This window comes from Myiozetetes cayanensis, unplaced genomic scaffold (genome assembly GCF_022539395.1).
Source record: "Myiozetetes cayanensis isolate MyiCay16 unplaced genomic scaffold, myiCay2020 scf7, whole genome shotgun sequence".
NCBI lineage: Eukaryota > Metazoa > Chordata > Aves > Passeriformes > Tyrannidae > Myiozetetes > Myiozetetes cayanensis.
The window spans coordinates 29,738,311-29,758,895 of NW_026087964.1; the positions used below are offsets into that span (position 1 = coordinate 29,738,311).

A 20,585-nucleotide genomic window follows, 5' to 3' on the forward strand; every position below is an offset into this window, starting at 1 on the left:
GAAGGGCAAAGCTGAATGCTTCCTGCTGAACCTGTTCCTCCGGCCTCGCCTGCCAGATCTGAGGCATCTTGCTTTGGTCTGGTGGATTTGTGGCTCCTTTGAAAGCATTTTCCATCTCTTTGTTGTTGGAGTGAGTGTTTCTGGAGACTCTGATAGGTGGTTTTATTTTTTTTTAAGCTGGGAACACATTGTTCACCAAGTAGCATCAGAAGGATGTGAACACAATGCTCTCCTGAGGTGGAAGACCATATTCCGAGTTAGACTCTGGGTTGAAGCAATGATCTCCTGTTTCAGACTTGTGGGACTTCTTTGATACTTCTTAACCTAGGAGAAAATGGAGTCATTTTTACCGTGCCAGACCCAAACCTTGGCTCTTACTCAGCACTCTAGACACTTTGAGAGCACAAGTATGAGCTACAAAATGTCAGTGCCCAATTTGAATTTATTTTAATTGGTTCAGTAAAACCAAGAAGTGCATCTGAGACTTTGAATAGTGATAAACCTTGGAAATGTTGCATGCATTCTGTACTATGCAGGAGAGTGATTCACCACACTGAAAAGCATGAAGCTGTTTTGGCTACAGAGGCTACTTTATTATCAAAATGAGTAGAAATGCACAAAATTGGGTGCAGAAATAGGTTTCTGGTGCCACTTAACCAAGTGCCACTCTGGTTAAGGCACTAACCCAGACAGTCTGGTGTCCTCCCTATAGCAGTAGTAATTGGGGTGCTCAGTTTTAGAGCTGAAAAATGGCAATTGAAATTACCACCTTTTATTTCAGCTTTCAAAGCTAGAAATGTTCTCTACTTCAAAATTATCAGGAGCCCTTTAAATTTCAGCTATGAATCTTGTTTCTCAGGAACTTCCTGCATCAGTGACTCTCACATGCTGTGGCTGAGTAAATAAATATAGCTTTATCCATTCCCTAGTTAGCTGCCCCGTGAATTTGAGTAGGTCCTTGTTCTTGCATAATGGGGTCACAACTGAAGAGGAGGAGACCAGTTTTTACTGTTGTTTTTGTAATTTGAGTCCCGTGTTGGGGTTCCTCTCCTTGAATATCTCTACTTCCGTGTCAGGTTTCCTGCTGACAGTCCATATCTGTTGTCCTTTGCTGGGTATTCCTGCCCAATCCTGAAATAATTTCTCTGCAGTTAGTAGGGCACAGTATTTCACATCTGAGCATATTACTCTTAAATACAGCGTTGTCATCTATAGGTTATGTTCACGTAACCTTTTTTGATACATCTGAGGAATGGTACTTGCTTCCTTTGCAGTTTAAAAATGCTGCCACTGTGTTAAGAGCTTCATTCTTCCAAGTTCAGAACACCAGTCCATAAAGGCAGTTTGCAAGGCATGTCATGTTGTTTAATGTTTGCAGTCCTCTGATTGTGTTGTTACAGCAGTTTCTGCCTTGTGCTTCTGGCGTGAACTCTTTGCATGCAAGAGTCGGGAGAAGATTTTGTCCTTAGCATATTCTGTATTGACTTAGGCTTGTCTCACAAACAAATTATTTTGAATTTTTTTATTTTTAAAGAAAGCCCTGGCTTCTATAAGAAAAAAGATACCAGGGTAAGTGGCCTGCCTTGAGGATTATTAAACTCTAATTCCCCACTTCTGCCCTCTGATTTGGCATCAGACTGGATTGCCTTTATTGTGCTCAACAAGCTAATTGGCCTTCTGAGCATTTCTTTTTAAAAATGTTTGAACATTCATTCCAACAATGGATCATTAAACCACGAATATATCTATTTTCACTTTAAATCCTGACCATAAACAAAACCATGCAATGATACAGTGTCATGTGTATCACAGCCTGTTCTGTACCCACAGAATTGACTTTGGAAGCTCTAGGATTTTGTAATTTGTATATTTTAATTAGAGTTTGGCAAAGAACAGTTAAGTGTTTAGAAAACAAAGTGGGCCAGATTATCAAAGATAATGAAACTTGTGTGTGCATAGCTTTTAAGGAAATAAAATTTAAATATGAAAGGAATTACTACCGTTCTGGGTTTGTGATTGGCTCTTGGGGAATTTTTCCAAACTGAGAAAAGAATTAAACCTCTCCCAGTTAAAAAGGACAAATCAGGTACAGCTAACTTATCTAATTCCGTCCCCTACTGTCCGTTGATGACCTTATACCTCCAGAACAAACCCCTTTTTTATAAGGTTTAAAAAATAAATATTTATGTGCCATCCTGGTGAAAATGTTATCCTGCTGAATGGCGTGAGAGAGGAAGGGAATTTATTTACCTTCCCAGAGAGACAAAACTGGGAGGTGTGAAGGAAATTACATAGTTCAGTAGAGGGCAGAGGTGGTGTGAGAAGGGGGATAATAAGAGGTCAGTGTCCCTCAAGGATCTGGAAAAGGAAATCAGAGTGGAAACATTCTGAGTAGATGTAACAGAAGTCAAGAGGCAACCTGCTGCTTTGATGGATGCTTGGAGTACTACCCTCAAGAAGGATGCTGCTATTTAAGATTTGTCCTATGACTTGTAGCTAAGATGTGGTCTCGTGCTCATTCACCTGCTCGGGGCAGTTTGCAATCCTATTTTCTCCTTCTTGCCTGTTTCTAGGAATGCCACAACTTTTCCCTTTTGATGTCCCCACTGGAGCTTGGTAGCAATTACTGTTAGGCTGCAAAAGTTTTGTGGGTTGTGTTTTTGACTTCAGGTGAGGCTAATTTTTTAACAGAAACATGAGACGCCTACACAAATGTCCAGTGCTGTACCAGTCAGCACATGGTTTTCGAAGTCTAAGAGAAAGCAGTGAGGAGCTCTTCCCTGTTAAGGTCATTACTAGAAAGCATCGACTGAAAAAGAATATAGGTAATGTTTGATAATGTGTGAAATAAAGAATTAGTATTTAAACAGAAAGCATCCAGGTAAACTAGAGCAGAACACACAACCATGTGCTATTGATGCACCCACCAGCCTTGTGGGATTTCAGAGAAGGTTAGATACTTGATAGGGGATGAGAAAATCTGCAGTTTCTGTATTTATATGTATGCATTATAAAATTATAATACATGTGGATTCTATTTTGTTATTTGTATTTAGTTTGCTATAATACCTGTACTTAAAGACATCTGGGATTGGGAAGAACTTTCTGTAATGAACAGAAGCACTGTAATGACCACTTAAACTGCTGTTGAGTGTCCTAGCACCTTCCTTTGAAGCAGTGAGTACAGCTGACGATTGACAGGATGCTGTGTCTGGAGTCTTGTTCAGTCTGCTAGGTTTTGAATTATCATATGGAATAAGAAATCCATGATATAGCCTCCCTAGCATTGTGTAGCATTGTTCAGACCTCTCAAGCGTGAGACTTTTTAATCTGTTCAATTCTCAAAGTTCTTGTTGATAGAAATTGTTTTCTATGGAAGTATGATTTTTTTTTTTCCCTATGCTTATTATGGTTTGTGGGAGAGTAAAGGCAGGAAAGCTTATTCTAGCTCTGCTGAATACAGTAGTGCTCTGGACCACAAAATAGTGGTTTGAGGCTTTCTTTAGACTTCTACTCAGGGAAAGAGGTGAGCATCTCTGTAAGATTATTTAATTATGTATAGGGAGAAGAGTAAGGAGGCAAAAGGAGAGAAGTGATAGGACCAGATTAAGAGGAAGAATGAGGGTGTGAGGATTTGAAGAGAATGAGGAACGTGTTAAATCAGCGCTTTCACCAAATTAAAGATGAAGCCAAGCGAGAAGGCAAGAACACAATTCCAGCAGTGAATGTACATGAGAGAATGGATTAAAGACTAGAGTTGAAGGACAAAATGCAGGTTTAAAAAAAGAAAAGATCACATGCGAAGGAAGGGAAATAAACCTAACCTTGACATTAGTGAAATATTAACAAGATAGACAAGGAAGAAAAGTGGTTGTTGGGGGAAGGGGAAAGGACAAAGGATTCATTTCACATGACCACAGACATTTACAATGCAGTCATTTAAAGGAGTGAGTGCTGCCTGTCTGGAGTTATTTGTAGTCAGTGTAGAGAAGTAGGCTTTTTTAGGGTGCAATTCAGTTGGCATAGCTCAGGTGGCCACTTCAGGAGGAGGGAGCATTTTGCCCTGGAAGTACTTTTCTCTTCCCAGACTGAGAACTGAATCTAAACCTACAGAGGCAGTTTTTAGTGCAAGATGACTGCATATGGAGCCAGAGGAGATGTAGTCCTCCCAACAGGGGAGAAAAAATAAGTGTTGTGTAAAAAACTCCTTTTGTATGGCTTTGCAGAAAAGAGCGTGAAGAGTTCTGAAGCAGCCCTGTAGTCAGTACAAAATAATTCATTACCATGTTGTATGACATAAAAGCACATCTGACCCAGCATCCATTTGGCCCAGTATCCTGTGTGCTAAGTGCTTGTGGAAGGAGTGTAGGAATCCATGCTGTTCAAGTTCTGAAAGCCCTTGAGCTCCCAGAGCTGGAACTACCTCCCAAAACTATCATCTTTAGTAGTCACCAGATTACTGTCTTCCATGATCCTTTGGGAATCAGTTTATCCTGCCACCATGTAAGGCATGCCCTTATTTAGCTACATACGTGTTTAAAAAAAAATTTAGAAAAAGTCTTCCTTTGGATTGCTTTAAATGCAGTTCTCTGTGGCCTAAAGTTTCTGAACTGAAATATGTTCAGGTATCTTTAATGCTGTCTTTTCATACGAGTGGTGGGTTTTATCCCGACTGGAAAGATGTCTACAGTTGATATATTCATATGTCTGTTTGCTTGGCATATAAGTTTATAAGATCTCCTTTCTTCACCGTGCTAGTATTTACTGGCTCAATTCTAAATCCCTTGAATTTCTCTGTTCCTATAGTTGTTTAGTTTCAGATGTAATTTTACTAATCATAAAAGTGTCTGTGCTGCCAAACTAGCCTTTGTTTGAATGTTTAGAAATGTGTAGTACTGCATGTTTTTTCCATGTGTCAGCTTGGAAAGCTGCCAGGCTCATCTTCCATGAAGTGGCTTCTGAGTATTTCATACACTTGAGCTGTTTTCTGCCTTTGGTGACGCCAGTGGATATTTTCCTGTTGACTTCAGTGAGAGTGACACTGGGTTAGAAGGGAGCAAAACACTTGCAGATGCTGAAACTGTGCTTATAAATGAGTGACTTAAAGTCATCAGAAGATCCCTCAAGTCTATCAGTGTTGGCATTTCCTGTTTGTTTTCCCTTCCAGGAGATGAAGATTTTTCAGATTCCCTGGATGCATGCAGCAAGACATGGGTGGGATGTTGAAAAAGATGCTCCCTTATTTAGAAACTGGGCAATTCACACAGGTATCGAACTCATTTTCTGCAGGACAGATTTTCACATTGTTTTCCCTTTTAAAGTTACATTTTCCTTCTTCCTTGTCTTTGCTTTTCTAACACAGAATGAACTTAAGTTTCCAGATTTGTGGGAGGCTAAGTGCTTTTTTCAAGGCCTACAATACTCTCCAGCTTTATTGAAGTGCCGTAACTCATTTGCATTGATGAAAAAAGTAAAACTTAATTGATTTAAATGTTAACAACATTGGGTTCAAACCTGTCAGGAGTAGAGCACAGTCAGCACTTTGTAGACACAGGCCCTTAGGCTTTTTATACCTTTCTGTGGATTTGAGCCAAACATAATAAAGGTAAATGCTGTGCAAGCTTTTCCATGTTGTTGTGGAGTCACATCTGATCTGCAGCACCCTGGGTCTTTCTTGAGCACAAACTGTTCATCATGTGTTCTAGAAATGTGCATGGAAATGAGATCACAGCACTCTCCTGCAACCTCAGCTGTTGTTTGAATGCTTCTCATGGGAACCAAAGACTGATACCTTGAAGCCAACCTACGCTGTTATTAATTTGCCTTAGATTTTCAATCTCATGTCATGTGTTCCTAACTTTCTTTTCTTGCTTAGGAAAATACCAATCAGGAGTAGATAAACCCGATCCAAAGACGTGGAAGGCAAACTTCCGTTGTGCTATGAACTCCCTGCCTGACATAGAAGAAGTGAAGGACAAAAGTATAAAGAAAGGAAACAATGCCTTCAGGGTGTACCGGATGCTGCCATTATCTGAAAGACCTTCCAAAAAAGGTAGATGGGAGAGCCTGTCAACATGTAATGCTCTTGGGGACACTGTGTTGAGAAATACACCTAGTGCAGATAACTCAGTATGCAAGCTGCCAGTGCAAGTCTGGCTGGCTGGGAAAGGACTGGAGCACCAGGCAAGGAGCTTGGAATGGGCACCAACCCTTTGCCTAACAAGGGACAGCAGGACCAGCATCAGCTGGCTGGGGATCGGGGCTGGCTGGGGGGAAGGCGGTCACACAGAGACTCTGGAGGAGCCAGTGAGCAATGGGAAGACCCCAGACCCAAAAATAACTATTGGAATGGGTATATAGACTGTAAGGATATACAAGTCCAGGGATTCCTTTATTTAGGGTCCCTCCCCAGAGGTACCCAGGCTGAACTATTCCTATTGCTGTACCATCAGTTATTTAATTAATTTTTTTCCCTCCTGAAAATGGATACCTGACACTCTCTTGCAGGAAACCTAGGATAGAGAAATTACTTCAACAACTATTACTGTTTTGGAGCCTACAAAATGTGCTAGTTCCACTTCTTCTGTGAAGCTGGACGCTTTTATCCAGATGTTCCCCAGAACTTAGGAACAGCTGTATGAAAAATGGGCTACATTCAGTTAAGAGAAGAAGCCGCTTGAAGAGAGGATTAATGAGATGTGATAGCTCCAAGTTGTTGATGTTTGTCTGCTAAAGCCGATGGAGTTATGTTCAGATTCTAGTCCCAGGTCTGCTTCAGTCAAGGAATATGATTGGGAAATATTAGAGATCAACGCATTTAACTCAGTAGGACTCATTCAGAACACGGTGGCAGACATTTTGGTATCTTTTTTCTAGCAAGAGTGGAATTAAACTGGTCTCTGTCTTGAGCTGGATGGAAGCAATACACTCTGCTCAGAACGTTAAACCATGAAACAGCATTGTTACTTACAAAGACCACAAAAAACCAGCCCCCAGGTCATCATAACAGTGAAATGGGAAACTGTTTGAATACCCAGATTTAGGGATTAAGTTTCCTGCCTGCCAGGAGAGGACCTAACCATCAGGCCAATCTCATGAGTATTTGGTTTCTTTTGAAGTAGAAACATTGATTTATTTATGGTTCATTGGCTTTCTTATGGCTTCTTTACTGGTATATGGAGTAGAAAAATGGCTTCCTTAGTCCTCTGGAATCCTCTGTTGTCTAGGATTTCAGCTGAAAAGATAACCTGCAAACCAGATGCAGAATGTTCCTATAAAATCCAATTCAGTTTACCTGTAGCTCAGTTTGCTATTTTCTTAGATTGAGAAGTGAAAGGCACAGCTGCAGTTTAAGGTCAGAGTGACTGGAAATGATGAACCATGGAATTTTTGGGGCAGAATCATACTGTGAAAGGGAGATCAATCTGCAAAAGGTAGAACAATTGCTTTGAAACTGTTTCCAGTCTGTTGTCAATAGAATATTTTGTATGTTTAGACATAGTCCCCTGGACTATAACCTGTCTCTTTGTGGTAGATTCATGTAAGAACTACAAAAGTTCATCTTGAAAGCTGAGATTCTGGAAATGGGTGCTGTAGCAGGAGAAGATTCTACAGAAAGTCCAGTTACTGTAAAACCAGCATATCTTTGGCCCCCATATATTTTTTCACATGCCCTCCCTTCATGGCATGTGGCTAAATTTATGTGTGGGAGCAAAAGAATCTGGCTGCAAACATTTCTAATTTGCAGTGACATCTTGTAGCAGAGATGGGAGAAATTCCTGGGACACGTCTGTGCCAACATGGGGTAGAGCTGAGCATGCACCAGCAAGTCTGAGTTTCCACATCAGGGTCTCATGAGGTCAGAGTAGGGCAGCAACACTGAGGTCTGCCAAGGCCAGTGTTGGTCAGTGAAGCTCACATGCTGTATGGTTTTCTGAATTCTCAAGTCCAGCATGATTGCATAAACCACTTTTGCATGAATTGTAATATGTATTTCCCCACCAGGTTGCAACGATTGACAAAAATATTGGTTGAAGTTTATTGTGATCTCTTTTCACATTAAGTGGGTTAACAATCCCTTTTTGTATAGCTGCAGTGAGAGTGTCAGAAATGTGATGAGACATAAATTTAGGTGTTTTTTTTCCATTAAGAGTATTTTTATCCCCCTTCCTTCTTTATTTTTTTAACAGGCCTCGTTGCTTAATTTGTCACTATTCCAAAGTTTTCACTTAGATTTTTTGACTGCAGTTGCTTTACTGGGTCCTATAGGGGTTCTCTCTTGTAGCCTTTTAAAAAAGAAACACAAAGCCAGAGTGTTTAGAATGAATTTTTGACTGCCCAGACCTTAAAGGAGGGGTAAAATTAAGCAAAATGTGTTCTCCTTTTACCAGGATGTCCTACCATTTTGAGGCATATTTTGAGACTATTTGTTGATAAATATAGAAAGTGTGAAGGATAGCTCATGGCACACGAAACTTTATGAAATCTTCCTTCTGTTGTTGCAGGAAAAAAAACGAAGTCTGAGAAGGATGACAAATTCAAACAAATTAAGGTAAGAAATGGCTGTTTAATAGTGTGAGAGCTTGTGAAAACAGTCTGTTGCACATATTTTTTAATAGCCCCAACAGTATATTGTGGTGGGTATTTGCAAATGCTTGTGGTTTGGTTAAGTCGCTACAGTTACCCAGGATGTTTGGGTTGTTTTTTTTTAAATGTGAAGGCTGTTAGAGCTTGACTTACATCATCAGTGGACACAACCCCTGTGTTACAATGCCTGGAGGTTGGAAAACTGGAAGTCTCAGCAACACATGTGCCATTTGCTTCTCTGTGTAAGGAGAAATACAGTAATTATGGAAGGAATGCTTCTGAGCAATAGAGCTACCTTTTGGAGCAAATAATTTCTGTGTGTAAGGCATTTGAAATTAATTTTCATTTCAGCAAGGGGGAGAAGTTCTGTCAGAGGTGCACCTTGTGCTCATGTCTTGTCAGTTAGAAGACCTCAGCTGTAAAGCTCTTCAGTTGCTGCCTGAAATTTTGCTTGTTCAGAGCATGGACCCAGACTGATGCTGCTTTCCCTGCGAAGCATGGTGCTTCCTAGCTTTCACACCTCTGCCAAGGGCCTCTGTGAGGTGGTCAGTATTACAGACCAGCAGGATTTAGTCCACCTACAATTTTTCAAAAAAAGGCAAATCTCAGAGGTTTCAGACTTTCAGCCTCCTGTAAAATTGGTGTCCTTGGGTTGTATGTAGCAGCTATGTCTGCAGTGGAAGGGCAGCTTGGTCCCCTGCTGCCCGCTTGTGAAGGGCTGTGCACCCATGGGTTCAGGCTCTGCAGCCACTGGCCAGGACATGCTCTGGGTCAGGTGAGTCCAGAAAACTGGGAAGAACTCCTCAGTTGAAATTGGGTTTGGAAGGCAGATGCTGCCCCAGCAGTTGTGACGTGGAGTTACATGTCAGAGTGCTATGACTTTTAAATTGTCTTAAAGGAACCACTTTTTCACCATCCTGTCTGGATCATGCAGCCACATATGCTTATTATAAAGTGACTGATGGTAGCTGGTGTTCAGAGGGAGCCAATAAACTCCTTTGGTCAGGGCAGAGCAGTCTGTGATCCCTTCCAAAGCTGATAGCGGCACTTTTCTATTTGCCTACTTTGTAGTCTTTCTTTTAGACAAAATACTAAATGTGTGAAAAGCTGCAGAAGCACTTGAACAATCTCATCCTCTCCGGTAAGATCAATCTCACAGTCATTGCTGAGGGAGTTCCAGTGATACCAGGCAGATTAGTACATGAGGTGTTAGGTTCAGAAGTACGTGCCAGTGGGGTGAGGTTTGCAGCTTTTGGGAACACTTTCCTCCAGCATTGTTGCCCTGAGCCTCACAGAAGCACTAGGCCAGGTGACACAGCAGCAGTGAGCTGAGCTGGCTGTGTACACCTCTCAGTGATACCTACTATGAGCATACAGCTCACCAGCCACCAACTGTGGTATGGCCACTTAGTTCTTCTAGGCTTTGAGCAGTGGCTAGGTAGTGTTCTTGTGTGTTCCCCCTTGCTCTGACAAAGCAGCTGTCAGAGCAGCCCAGGTAAAAATAGTCTCTTTCCTTTGAAACAAAGGACTTAACTGAGGTTTAATTTTTGCTTGATTCTAGATGTATCCTTTTGACCATGCAGCCCCACATTGAGAGACATTTTTCAAATCTTAGCAACACTTTTCCCCTTGCATTTAGCTTAGGCTAAATATCTAGATACTGGAAATTTAGATGATTTAACACCGACTGCGGCAGTATCCAAATAAATCTCTTTGTGGATCTGACACTATCACCTGAGTTCCAAGATGCACATTTGTTTTTGAAGCTTGAAAGGGGCTACTAAATAAACTTCTCTGTAACCAAGCCTCAGTAAAGTTGAGCAAGGTGCTGTGTGTGCAGTGTTTCCATTGGGGCTGCTGTGTTTGCTGTGTTGCACAACACCAGCTACTCAGGGTGACAGTGTGCAGCCCTAACATGTCCCTGCAGTCGTAATTCTCATTGGATCAGTAGCAGCTAATTTTATATTTTCCAGCTCTCCAGGTCTTTGACCCAGGGGTCAACACAGCTGGTGCAGCTCATCAGAGACCTAGTTGCCATTAACACTTAACTTTGCACCCTTCTGATGTGCAGAAGGACCTTGGGATGTTTACTTTGCTTAATGGCTGGGAAGGTGCTTGTGTCAAAGTGACAGCTCGTTTTGAGTGGATCACAATCACAGCATGTGACATCCAGGAAGGACTTGTCACAGTGTCCCCAGTTTCTTGTCCCTGAGATAACAATTCATACAGTTAGTATTGTGAAGGGCTTGCACCTCAAGTTCTGGGGCACACCTTTTACCTGCCTTTGATGAAATGCTTTAGAGCAGTGAAAATGAGCACAGCATGGCATCAGATCCATGGATAGCTCTGCACCTCTCTGCTGGTGCTTCTGGCTCAGCAGCGGGCTAGAACTAACCTTGCAGGGCCAGCTCAGAGTAAGAACACACAAGACTTTAGACTTTGTAACCAATAAACATGTAAGGGAGCCAATACCAGACAGGAAGTTGGACCTGTAGATAATCTTTTAAGTATGTTTATAGCTTTTTAAAGAAATCCTAAGTTTAAGGAATTAATTTTTTTGGTGTCTACTCTGAAGGGAGTTTTTTAGATTCCCACTCAAGTGTACCAGGCCTACAGGAAAGCTCAGTCTTTGTAGAACAGGCGACATTTTCCCAATGCCCTTGCCCTGTGGTAATGTTTATGATGTGATCTAAAAGGCTGTATGTAGTGTAAACACTTTGGTTTGCTTTCAGGCTTGCTGTAGAGAAAAGCTAAGGCTAGAATTTAATAATTGCTGTACAGAAGCTAAGGCTTCCTTTCAGAGAGCATGAAGAGAATAGAGCATGTTTGGAAGGGAATGAGGATGAAGATTAAGTGGAGTACCGTTTTGAAGTGATGTTTCTTCCTGGTTTGTGTCAAATGGTTATCTCTTGTGGTAAATAGCATACTAATTCCTTGCTCTTGGAAGACTCACTCTAAATCTGAAAATTAAAAATAGCTTTTGTTTCAAAGCACAGAATTTGGAAATGAAGTAGACTCTGTCTTCTTAGAGAACCTAAATATTCGCTCTGAGACAGCGTTCTGCAGAGAGCAGGGGGTTTGTGGTAGGTAGAAGTGATGGGATTTATTACTGTCTCAGAACAAAGAGTTGAACTGTCTCCAGGCTCCTAAAATAAAGCAATTCTGACCCAACTGTACTGTTTCCATTCTAGCAAGAGCCAGTTGAATCATCTTTTGGGATTAATGGGCTAAATGATGTCACTTCTGACTATTTCCTGTCCTCCAGTATAAAAAATGAAGTTGACAGTACCGTGAACTTTGTAGGTAAGTATTCCTATGCTTTTCTTACACACTGAGCACACCAGTGACTTCAAAAACCTTTTTGACTTTGCCAAACTCATCTTTCCATCAGCATTTTGTACTTTGGAGAATGCCATGGTTGCAGTCAAGTTGACCCATGTTTCAGTAGCCCAGGCCATGCAAGATCATGGTTGCAGGTCAGCCCCACCACCTTGCAGAGACAGTGAGCAATAATGTGGCAGCGTGGTGGTTCCCTTGAGAGTGAAGCACTTACAGGCATGCTTAGTGTAGTCCCCAGCTATGAGGAGACTGTAGCCAATGTCATGTGGGAGTAAACTGAGTTTGGTGACAGTTTCTCATTGCTTAAAGCACAGGTTTGGATAGGGTACCATTTTATCAGGGAGTTTAAACCAGCAGGCAGAGTGGAGGAACTTAGTTCTTTTTGCTGGCATCTCAGTAGCAAAGATAGTTCTTAACATCACTGAGCTAACAAAAAGGATCAGCAAAGACTGCATTTAGGAATTAGCTGTCATCTCAGCATGTGAATAATTGGTTCTTGGTAGAATAATTGGGCTGGGTTTTGACAGCTCTTTTTTTGGCTGAGGTTATCACTGCAGCAAGAGCGCCTAGGAATATGACCCATATACCATTTTGTCTAGAATTTCACTTTTAAATATGACAAAAAAGTATTTGAAAGATACATTAGTCTTCTGCTTGGAGAGATGGCCGAAATCATATGCGTTGACTATTTTTGACCCCCATTTCTTAGGTCACAGGGCTTGGGATAGTCATTCCCCTCAAGTACTTTGTGGCTGAGAGTTTGTGAGTAGTTTTCCTCTCTTTATGGCTGTTCTTTTAATCAGCTTCTGTTGCTTTGTAAGAATATTAGAACATGATTTTTGCTCCTGCTGTTACAAACTGGAGGAATAGCACTGTGGTGCTATCAGTGCTTCCTGTTCACTCACTGAGGGTTGAGTGGGGAACTGTCATCCAGTGTTGTTTAATTATTGACATGTGAAGTGTGCTGCGTATCCAGACTGCAGAGAGAAGCCCTTATTTAGGATTGCAAAAAGGATTTTAATGTAAACAAGGAGGAAAGGGTAAATTAGATCTGTTCTGCAGAAAGGAGGAAGTCAGTTGGAGGGCACTAAAGACGAGCAGCACCTGCAGTGTTTCTCACATACATGCAGCTCACGGGAAGTTGTGGCATACTGCCCGAGTGAGCAGTAGTTTTTGCTGTGCATTTTATCTCTAGGGGTAAGAATTCATCAGGTATTGTGGAAAAAGATACAGTGCTGATGACCTGCTCGTACCCTGAAGGTGTTGCGCAATATTGGTTTCTCCCAGATAAAAATTACCTCTATGGGTGTGTGCTTTTGCCCTCTTCCCTCCCACACCCACCTTCACCACTCAATAAAAAGCTGGTTGTTTCAGAACCAAGAAAGGTGAAATAAAATATCTGGAACAAAATTGTAGCAATTGTAGAGATTCAACTTTAAAAAAACAAGTCTATCCAGTATGTATGTAATTTTCTTTATGCTGGCATTGTCTCTTAAAATATACATTTAAATTTGGGAGATTCTCCAGTGCTTACCTGGCACTTCACAAAGCAAAATACGTAGCTTTTCCCTGGGAAAAATGCCTACCACTTTTCTTTTTCAAAAACCTATGTCTAAAGATAGATTACAGGAATGGATTGTGTATATAGACATGTGCATTCATGTTTATTTGTCTCAGTTCATGTAGGAATAGATGCTATCTTTTGCCTTTGTCAAAATTAGTAATTAGTATACTGTTACTTAACAGAAGAATTTCAAGATCTATTTCACTGTATTTCACTGCCTACATGTTTTCTAGAAAAAAATGTACTGTTTGAACAACGCAGCATTGTGTTTGTACAGAATTTGGCCTTATGTTCCTTTTGAAGCGTTATGTTCAGTGAAAGAATATCTATAGTCTTTCCCTTTCTCTTAGGCAATTGTGGATTCAGTTTAGCCATCCCCTGAGATGGCTCCATCCCTGTGCTTTCTTCCGATCTAACTAGTGGCTTTCAGTTCTGTGGTAGATTCAAATGAACACATTTGTCATGTGTTCATACTGCTGGAATCAGAGTTGTACAAGACAGAGGAAATTCTCTCAAGCAGTTCCAGAGGAGTGAGATTCTGACTTTCACCATACTTTTGCTTTGCTCAGTAACTTCTTGATACCTTGGTTTATTCCCCTTTTTCAAAAGGTTGTTGTGTAGAACAACCAATGTCTGTAAAGCATTTCAGGACACTTGGGTGCATCCATGGTTGCTTCACTGTGTAGAAATAAATAATACTCTATTGATATTAAATTTCATGTGCTCTTTTGGTATTAAATATCAATGCCTGGGGGAATGGGAAACCCCTCTGTTAATAACTGAGCAGGCTGTAGCTTTCTGTCACAGACCCGTGGGGATTACAGACTACAGGTACAACAGTACCATCAATGGCATTGCAAAGGTCAATGAGAATAAGCATATAATTGGAGGAAAAATTTTTCACAAATTCATGTCATGTATATATCAGAGTCCCACAGTGTTTTGCATGACCCCGTGGCCAGTTTTTTGCATGCCAGTTCTGGTCTTACGTTGCATAATTTACATGAGAGCATTCAGAGGCCATGGGATGTTGGCAGCTTGCTGGGTGAGGATCACAGGTTTCCTTTAGAACTCTCACTGAAAGGAGGTGGTGAGCATGGAAGAAGCTTCTAAGAGTACTGAAGACTCACTCAGATACCAAGAAGGATCCAAGGACAGGCTCTTAGAGATTCAGTGGGGCCGAGGTGTTATGAGTAATGTTTTTTTATTTCTAACCCCAAGTTGTAGGACAGCCACACTTTGATGGCAGCAGCGAGGAGCAGGTGATAGTTGCCAACCCTCCTGATGTTTGTCAGGTAGTAGAGGTGACAACAGAAAGTGATGAACAGCCCCTCAGCATGAGCCAGCTGTACCCTCTACAGATCTCCCCTGTCTCGTCCTATGCAGGTAAGCATCCTGGCATTTCTTTACACTGCTTTTCCTGGAAATGTTTAGAAGACACTGGGAAAGGGGGCTTTTCCGGGGTAGCTGACAAAGATCCAGAGATGCCTGTTCACCTGCCTTCTGAATTGTTAATGAAACTCAAAAGCTCACAGTCCTCTCTACTCATTTTACCTTGGGAAACAACTTGGCAGATCTGAGGCTGGAAATGTAAGCTGCAGATTTTAGCGTGTGACTAATGGAAAAAGAATCTTTTTAGATATAGTGCAGAGAGGTCTCTTCAACTTTTATTAGAGTGGGATTTTCAGTGGTACAAATGATGTGCTGTAAATATAGCAAGTTCCCCTTGCCCCTTACTTACTAAAGATTAAAAGTCTTCTATGCTACGTGTTTACTCTGTGTGTAGCACAGTGTGCAGAGTGCTAAGGGCTGCATTAATGGTATACATGCAGATATGGAGCTGAGAGCCCTGAGGGAGTGGTTCTGTCTGGCTGCAGACTGGAACAGCCATGTTCACTGATAACAAGTGATCTTGCAAGCAGCAGAGCTGTGGACGTCTGGTTTCCAACGTCTGCCTCTCATCTGGATTCTCTGATACCTCAAAAAGGGGTGAGATATCAGGCTTGCTCCCGCCCCCAGTCAGGGTGCTAATGGTTTCTCTTTTCGTCTGGCCCCTTATTTTCATACAACTGGTAGGAAGTTAAGAGTCTTTGGCACTCATGTATCCCTTATCCAAGTCTGACAGCGTGTTCAGAAGTTATTAGGGGAGAACGGACACAAATGCACATATGGACATGCTGTATAGAGTCCCCACAATCATATAAGCTGTATTTCTGTAGGAAGCAGGACAAAGCCACATTTGAAAGTAGGAAAAATTTAAGATCTAGCCTGTCCTTTCTTTTTTAACACGGTACTAACTTGCGAGCCTCAGGAGACTGGGTAGAAACACAAATATCATCTTTTAAAGCAAACTTAAGTATTAATTATTCTCCATGCATTTTATTATTTTACATATGGTTTTGTCTTTGACTCATTAGGCTGAAATTACTTCCAGACATATTTTTATAAAGTATATATTTAGCAATTTTTATCTTTGGGTCCCACTGAATAGTATGATGTTCTTTTGAAAAGTCTCCAATACTAGTCTTACATGTTGATAAATGATTATGCTTCTCAATGTGTTTAGTCTGCAATGACCAAAGCATTTAGAAGGTCTTTGTATAGCCTAAGGCAGGGGATTATGAGGGTGCTTTAATTTATTAGCGGCAGGGAGACAAGGGCTGTTGAAACTTTTCTCCTCTTTCCAAATGTTTCCTGGAAAACTTTTCCATTTATATGAACATGACAGTGATGCTTTCTTTTAACCTCAGCTACAGGATCTAAGTTCTTGGAATGCAAACAGAAGTCATTATCTTGGTCTGAAAGTCATGGTGGCTTCTTGAACTGGAACAATAGAGGGGTGGTCTGGTGACCACCCTGAAATGAGCAAATCATGGCCTAGTTACCCTAAAGTCATTGCCACCAGCCTGCGTAAGGAAAATGAAGGATAACTGAAGTACTTCTGCTTACATTGTCTTAGTATCTTGGTGCCCTTCAGCTGTCCTAACTTATACCAGGACGTGCTAAGCCCAAAACTGAGATAACAGAGAATTTCATGCCATTGTCATGCTTTCAAATGCATCTCAAGGCAGCTCTCAATCCTGGTTATGCTAGCTAGAGCCCAGTAAGAAGTGGAGTACTGCAAGGGTCCGTTTTGGGAGAAGTCTCATTTAATATATCAACAAGCAGAAGATGTGTTCGAGTATACACTGGAACTTTACAGATGACACCCAATGGGGGACACCAGTTGATATGCTTGAGGGCAGAGGCATCACTGAGAGAGTCCTGGAGAGATTACAGGAACAGGTCAGCAAAAACCTTATGAAATTCAGAAAAATCTTATGAAATTCAGTCCTGTGCATGGCAAGAGCACTTTGTAGTGATAGAGGCTGGGGCTGATGGAATGGGAAGCAGCCCTGCAAAAAGCGGGGTAGGCAATGAGCTGAGCGTGAGACAGTAGAGCACCTCAGCCACAGAGAAGGCCGTCAGTTTTCAGGAGCATGGCCAGTAGATCTAGGGAAGTGATTAACCTCCTCTACTAAGCAGTAGTTGCACTACTTCTGGAGTACTGCCTCCAGTCTTGAGCTCCCCAGTCCAAGGAAGTTACAAACAAACAGGAGCAAGTGCAGAGGAGGGCTAATCAGGGTGATCAAGGGCTGGAGCATTCAGCCTGTGAGGAGATATTGAGGGACTGGGGCTTGTTCAGCCTGGAGAAGAGATAGTTTTCAGGACCTCATGGCAGCTGCCCTTACCTGCAGGGATGTTGCCAGCAAGGTGGAGCCAAGCTCTTCACAGCATTGTAGTGAATATAGTAGGAGGATAAGAAACAGCAGGCACAGACTGAAACAGAAAACTCAGTCCAACTGGGTATAAGAAAAAATGTTACCTTTTTCACCACAAGGACAGTCAGGCAATGAAGCAGGATACTCAGAAGGATTGTGCTGCCTCCATCCTCAGAGCTTTTCAAGACCCAAATGGATGAGGTCCCAAGTAACCTGATCTAGTCCTATAGCTGCCCTTGCTTTGAGCAAGAGTTTGGGCTACAGACCTCCTGAGGTCCCTACCAGCCCAGATCATTCTATGAACTGCTTTTTTTTAAAGCATGCATTTACCCGTGAGGACAGGGGTCTGTGGATTAGAACCCTGAAACTTCTAGGACACTCTTGTGACTATTTCTGTCTTTGTCTTGCTCCACACAGACCTGTACAGGAGAACCACAGGAACCCTGTCCCGCTGCTTGTGAGTTTGCTCTGTCAGGTGCTACTGCTGAATGGCAGGAAAGGGTATGACCATAACAGCTGTGCAGGAACAATTAGATTAGCTCTTCTGAAACAACAACCAAAAAAAGTAGCCTGAAGTATCAGCTCTCCTACATAAATCTGTTTTATTTCAAAAACACTTCTGGTTCCTTTCTGAGGTTTCTCAGGCAAATGATGTGAGCAGCCTGTGTGAGTTTTCTCGTGTTTACACCAACATCTATGAAATCCACTGTTTTTTTAGTAGTGAGGCTGTTGTTAAACTCCTGTTGTGTTTAACACTGATTCAAATAATCTTCTTGATTGAAATAACCCTCTAACTTTCCATGCCAGAGTGGCCAGCTTCCCTGGCTTTGCTAACTATAGTGCCATCTCTTGCTCAGCATTTTGTTATGTATAAACATGAAGGATGGATTCCTTTTCAGCTGCATCACCCTGGTTTTGTTGTGACATGTTTCTTCATGTCAGGGAATATCTGTTTCTTGTCTCTGTGTGGATTCCTCTTATTGATTCTATCTTCAGGGCCATTTCACATTTGCACAGATTAATTTTTGCCTCTCCTTTCCCCAGTAGGGCTAATTACTCAGCTTAATCATGCTAGCACATCTTTCTCTGCCTGGCCCAGTGAATCAGATGCTCTGCAGAACATTGACTGCACAGGGCATCGCAGTTAGATTTAACATTTTGAACTGTTCCTCCGCTTACTGCACACTGTAGTGGAGACTCTGGCACAGGGGAGGTGCTGGCTTCAGAAGTGGCAGTCTGGAGTACCTGTGCTGCCTGCTTCCTTGCTTCAGAAGGACTTTAAGTGCAGTTTAGATCCTGGGGTCTGAAAGAGTGATTCAGCCTGCTGGTTTACATCCCTCTGCCTAAATCTAGTGCTTAGCCAAGCCTTGAGAGAAGGACAAGGTCCTGCCAGTCTCTCTGAAGACGTGCAGGGGCACAGTCCATGAGGCACGAATCCATGCACCCTTAGCACTTGTGCAGATCATGAGGATGCTCCCTGGGAAGGCAGGATCACAGGGGCTGTGCAAAGCAGTCTGCATGGGCTAAAATGCGTAACATAGAGCTGAGGATGGAAGCTGGGGTTTGAGAGCTCTCTTACCTGCTATAGTAACTCGGTCACATCATTCCTTCAATCCTGTGTTCTTTGTGGATGAGCCCTGTCTGCGCAGCCCTGCTGGGGCAGGGGCTGGGGAAAGATCTCTTCCAAATGCCACTGGTAGCCTGATAGATGCCTAGGGTTATCCTCCCAGGAAACAGGACACAGTAGTTCAAAATTGTGTGAGCTGAAGGGAACCTGCAGTCCAGCCTCTGCTTTTCTGGGTGAGGGTCTGGGCAGCAGGTGGCTGTGCTGAAGGCAGCAGCTGTCACTGCAGACCAGTGCTGAAAAGAGGGGTTTGTGCCCTGTCTAAGATGCATCTGAGGCATGGCAGTCTCAGCCAGCCCATGGACCAGGAGCCTGACCCTCACACAGTAGGACACCTATATTCAAACACATGTAGGCTTGAAAACATAGTAAAAATTCCTGGATTTCAGGCAAGGGAGGGATGCAGCTGCAGGCGGATGGCTGTCGCACTGAAGCTGTTCCCCTGTATTTGTGCTCTGGTTGAAGTGATAAGGGTGAGGGAGGCCATGTGCAGTGTGGGGACATGATGGGGTTGGAGACTGTAGTATTGCTACTTGCTCAAGTGGTGGGTGAAGGGTTGAGAAATAGGCTGAGGGAGGCTGGGCACTAGTGGCCAAAAGCAAAACTATACCAACTATATCAGAGTATACCAACAGTAATCAAGCCCCAGAAGTCACAACAAGCCTTTGAGATGGCAGGCTGAGATAACAGTTCATGAAACAAAAACACACTTATCTCCTCTGGAGTGGAGTTGTTACTGATTTTGCAGGGACATAAAAATAAGGATTTGGACAGAACTTTGCTCATGTCCTTGTCTGGGGCTGCCAAGAGAGAGCAAGGGAGAGGGGGCATCCCCTGCTTGCTGGAGGCTCATCGCAAAAAGTGCAAATCTGCTTCTTCCCTTTCTCTTGCTGTGTTTTACAGGATATAGTTATGTTAACTGTGATAACCCCCAGCTGTTCAATGCAGCTAGCCCTTGGGTTGCTATTGCTGCAGCAGAGGCTTCATGCTTCTCCGTTGTGTTTTGGTTGTTTGGCTTGACTCTGTTTGCTGCCACTATCTGGAAGTAGATCAGGTCTCTTGAGCTGGAATTTGTTAATGCAGATGGAATAGCACGAGTTTCATTTTTGTTTCTGTTTTGTTTGACAGAAAGTGAAACAACTGACAGCGTTCCAAGTGATGAAGAAAATGCAGAGGTAAGCTATTTCTGCATCTTTAGCACTTTGGAGTAAGGTCTCAAGATCAACGTCACTGAGTATTCTTCCCTTTCTCCGTTTGCAACTGTCTACCGGTGGAGTATTCATTTTAACAATATTTGGGGGAGAAAAGCAACCAGGAAGGTTCAAGGGAGTGAGGCAGTTGGATGATTGTCACAGAATTAATGTCGCTACAAGTTCATTCCTCTTCATCTGTCCAAACTACAAGGATATTAATTTGCATAATAAGATGTTCTGCAGAGCCATCAACAGTGCAGGCTAGTTTGTTAATATGATGCATTGACGTTGCTGGGTAGTGAGTATTTAATCTTGGCTGAAAGCTCACTTTGCTCTCCTTAAATGGCACCTGAACTCATACAATTGCAGGAAGTGCTTACACATGTGATAGAAATGCAATTTGAGTGCTTGAGGTATGCATGGCAGAAAGCTTTCCCTAGCTGTCAGTTGGGTATTGCTGGGTGAAAGGAATTCGTGGGGAAAATAACCACCCCATGAGTGTTTCCTGAGCTGCACAT

General features: G+C 42.3%; 1 protein-coding gene across 2 annotated transcripts in view; it reads left to right on the forward strand.

The window, feature by feature from the left end:
• The window catches only part of IRF2 (interferon regulatory factor 2), a 40,945-nt gene that overhangs the window by 18,190 nt on the left and 2,170 nt on the right, over positions 1-20,585 (forward strand). For both annotated transcript variants that reach the window (XM_050338636.1, XM_050338637.1), the window contains 6 exons: positions 5,168-5,267; positions 5,876-6,052; positions 8,505-8,551; positions 11,778-11,889; positions 14,711-14,875; positions 20,003-20,049. In XM_050338636.1, coding sequence (XP_050194593.1) covers positions 5,168-5,267; positions 5,876-6,052; positions 8,505-8,551; positions 11,778-11,889; positions 14,711-14,875; positions 20,003-20,049 — 648 coding nt within the window. The remainder of the gene's footprint in view (positions 1-5,167; positions 5,268-5,875; positions 6,053-8,504; positions 8,552-11,777; positions 11,890-14,710; positions 14,876-20,002; positions 20,050-20,585) is intronic.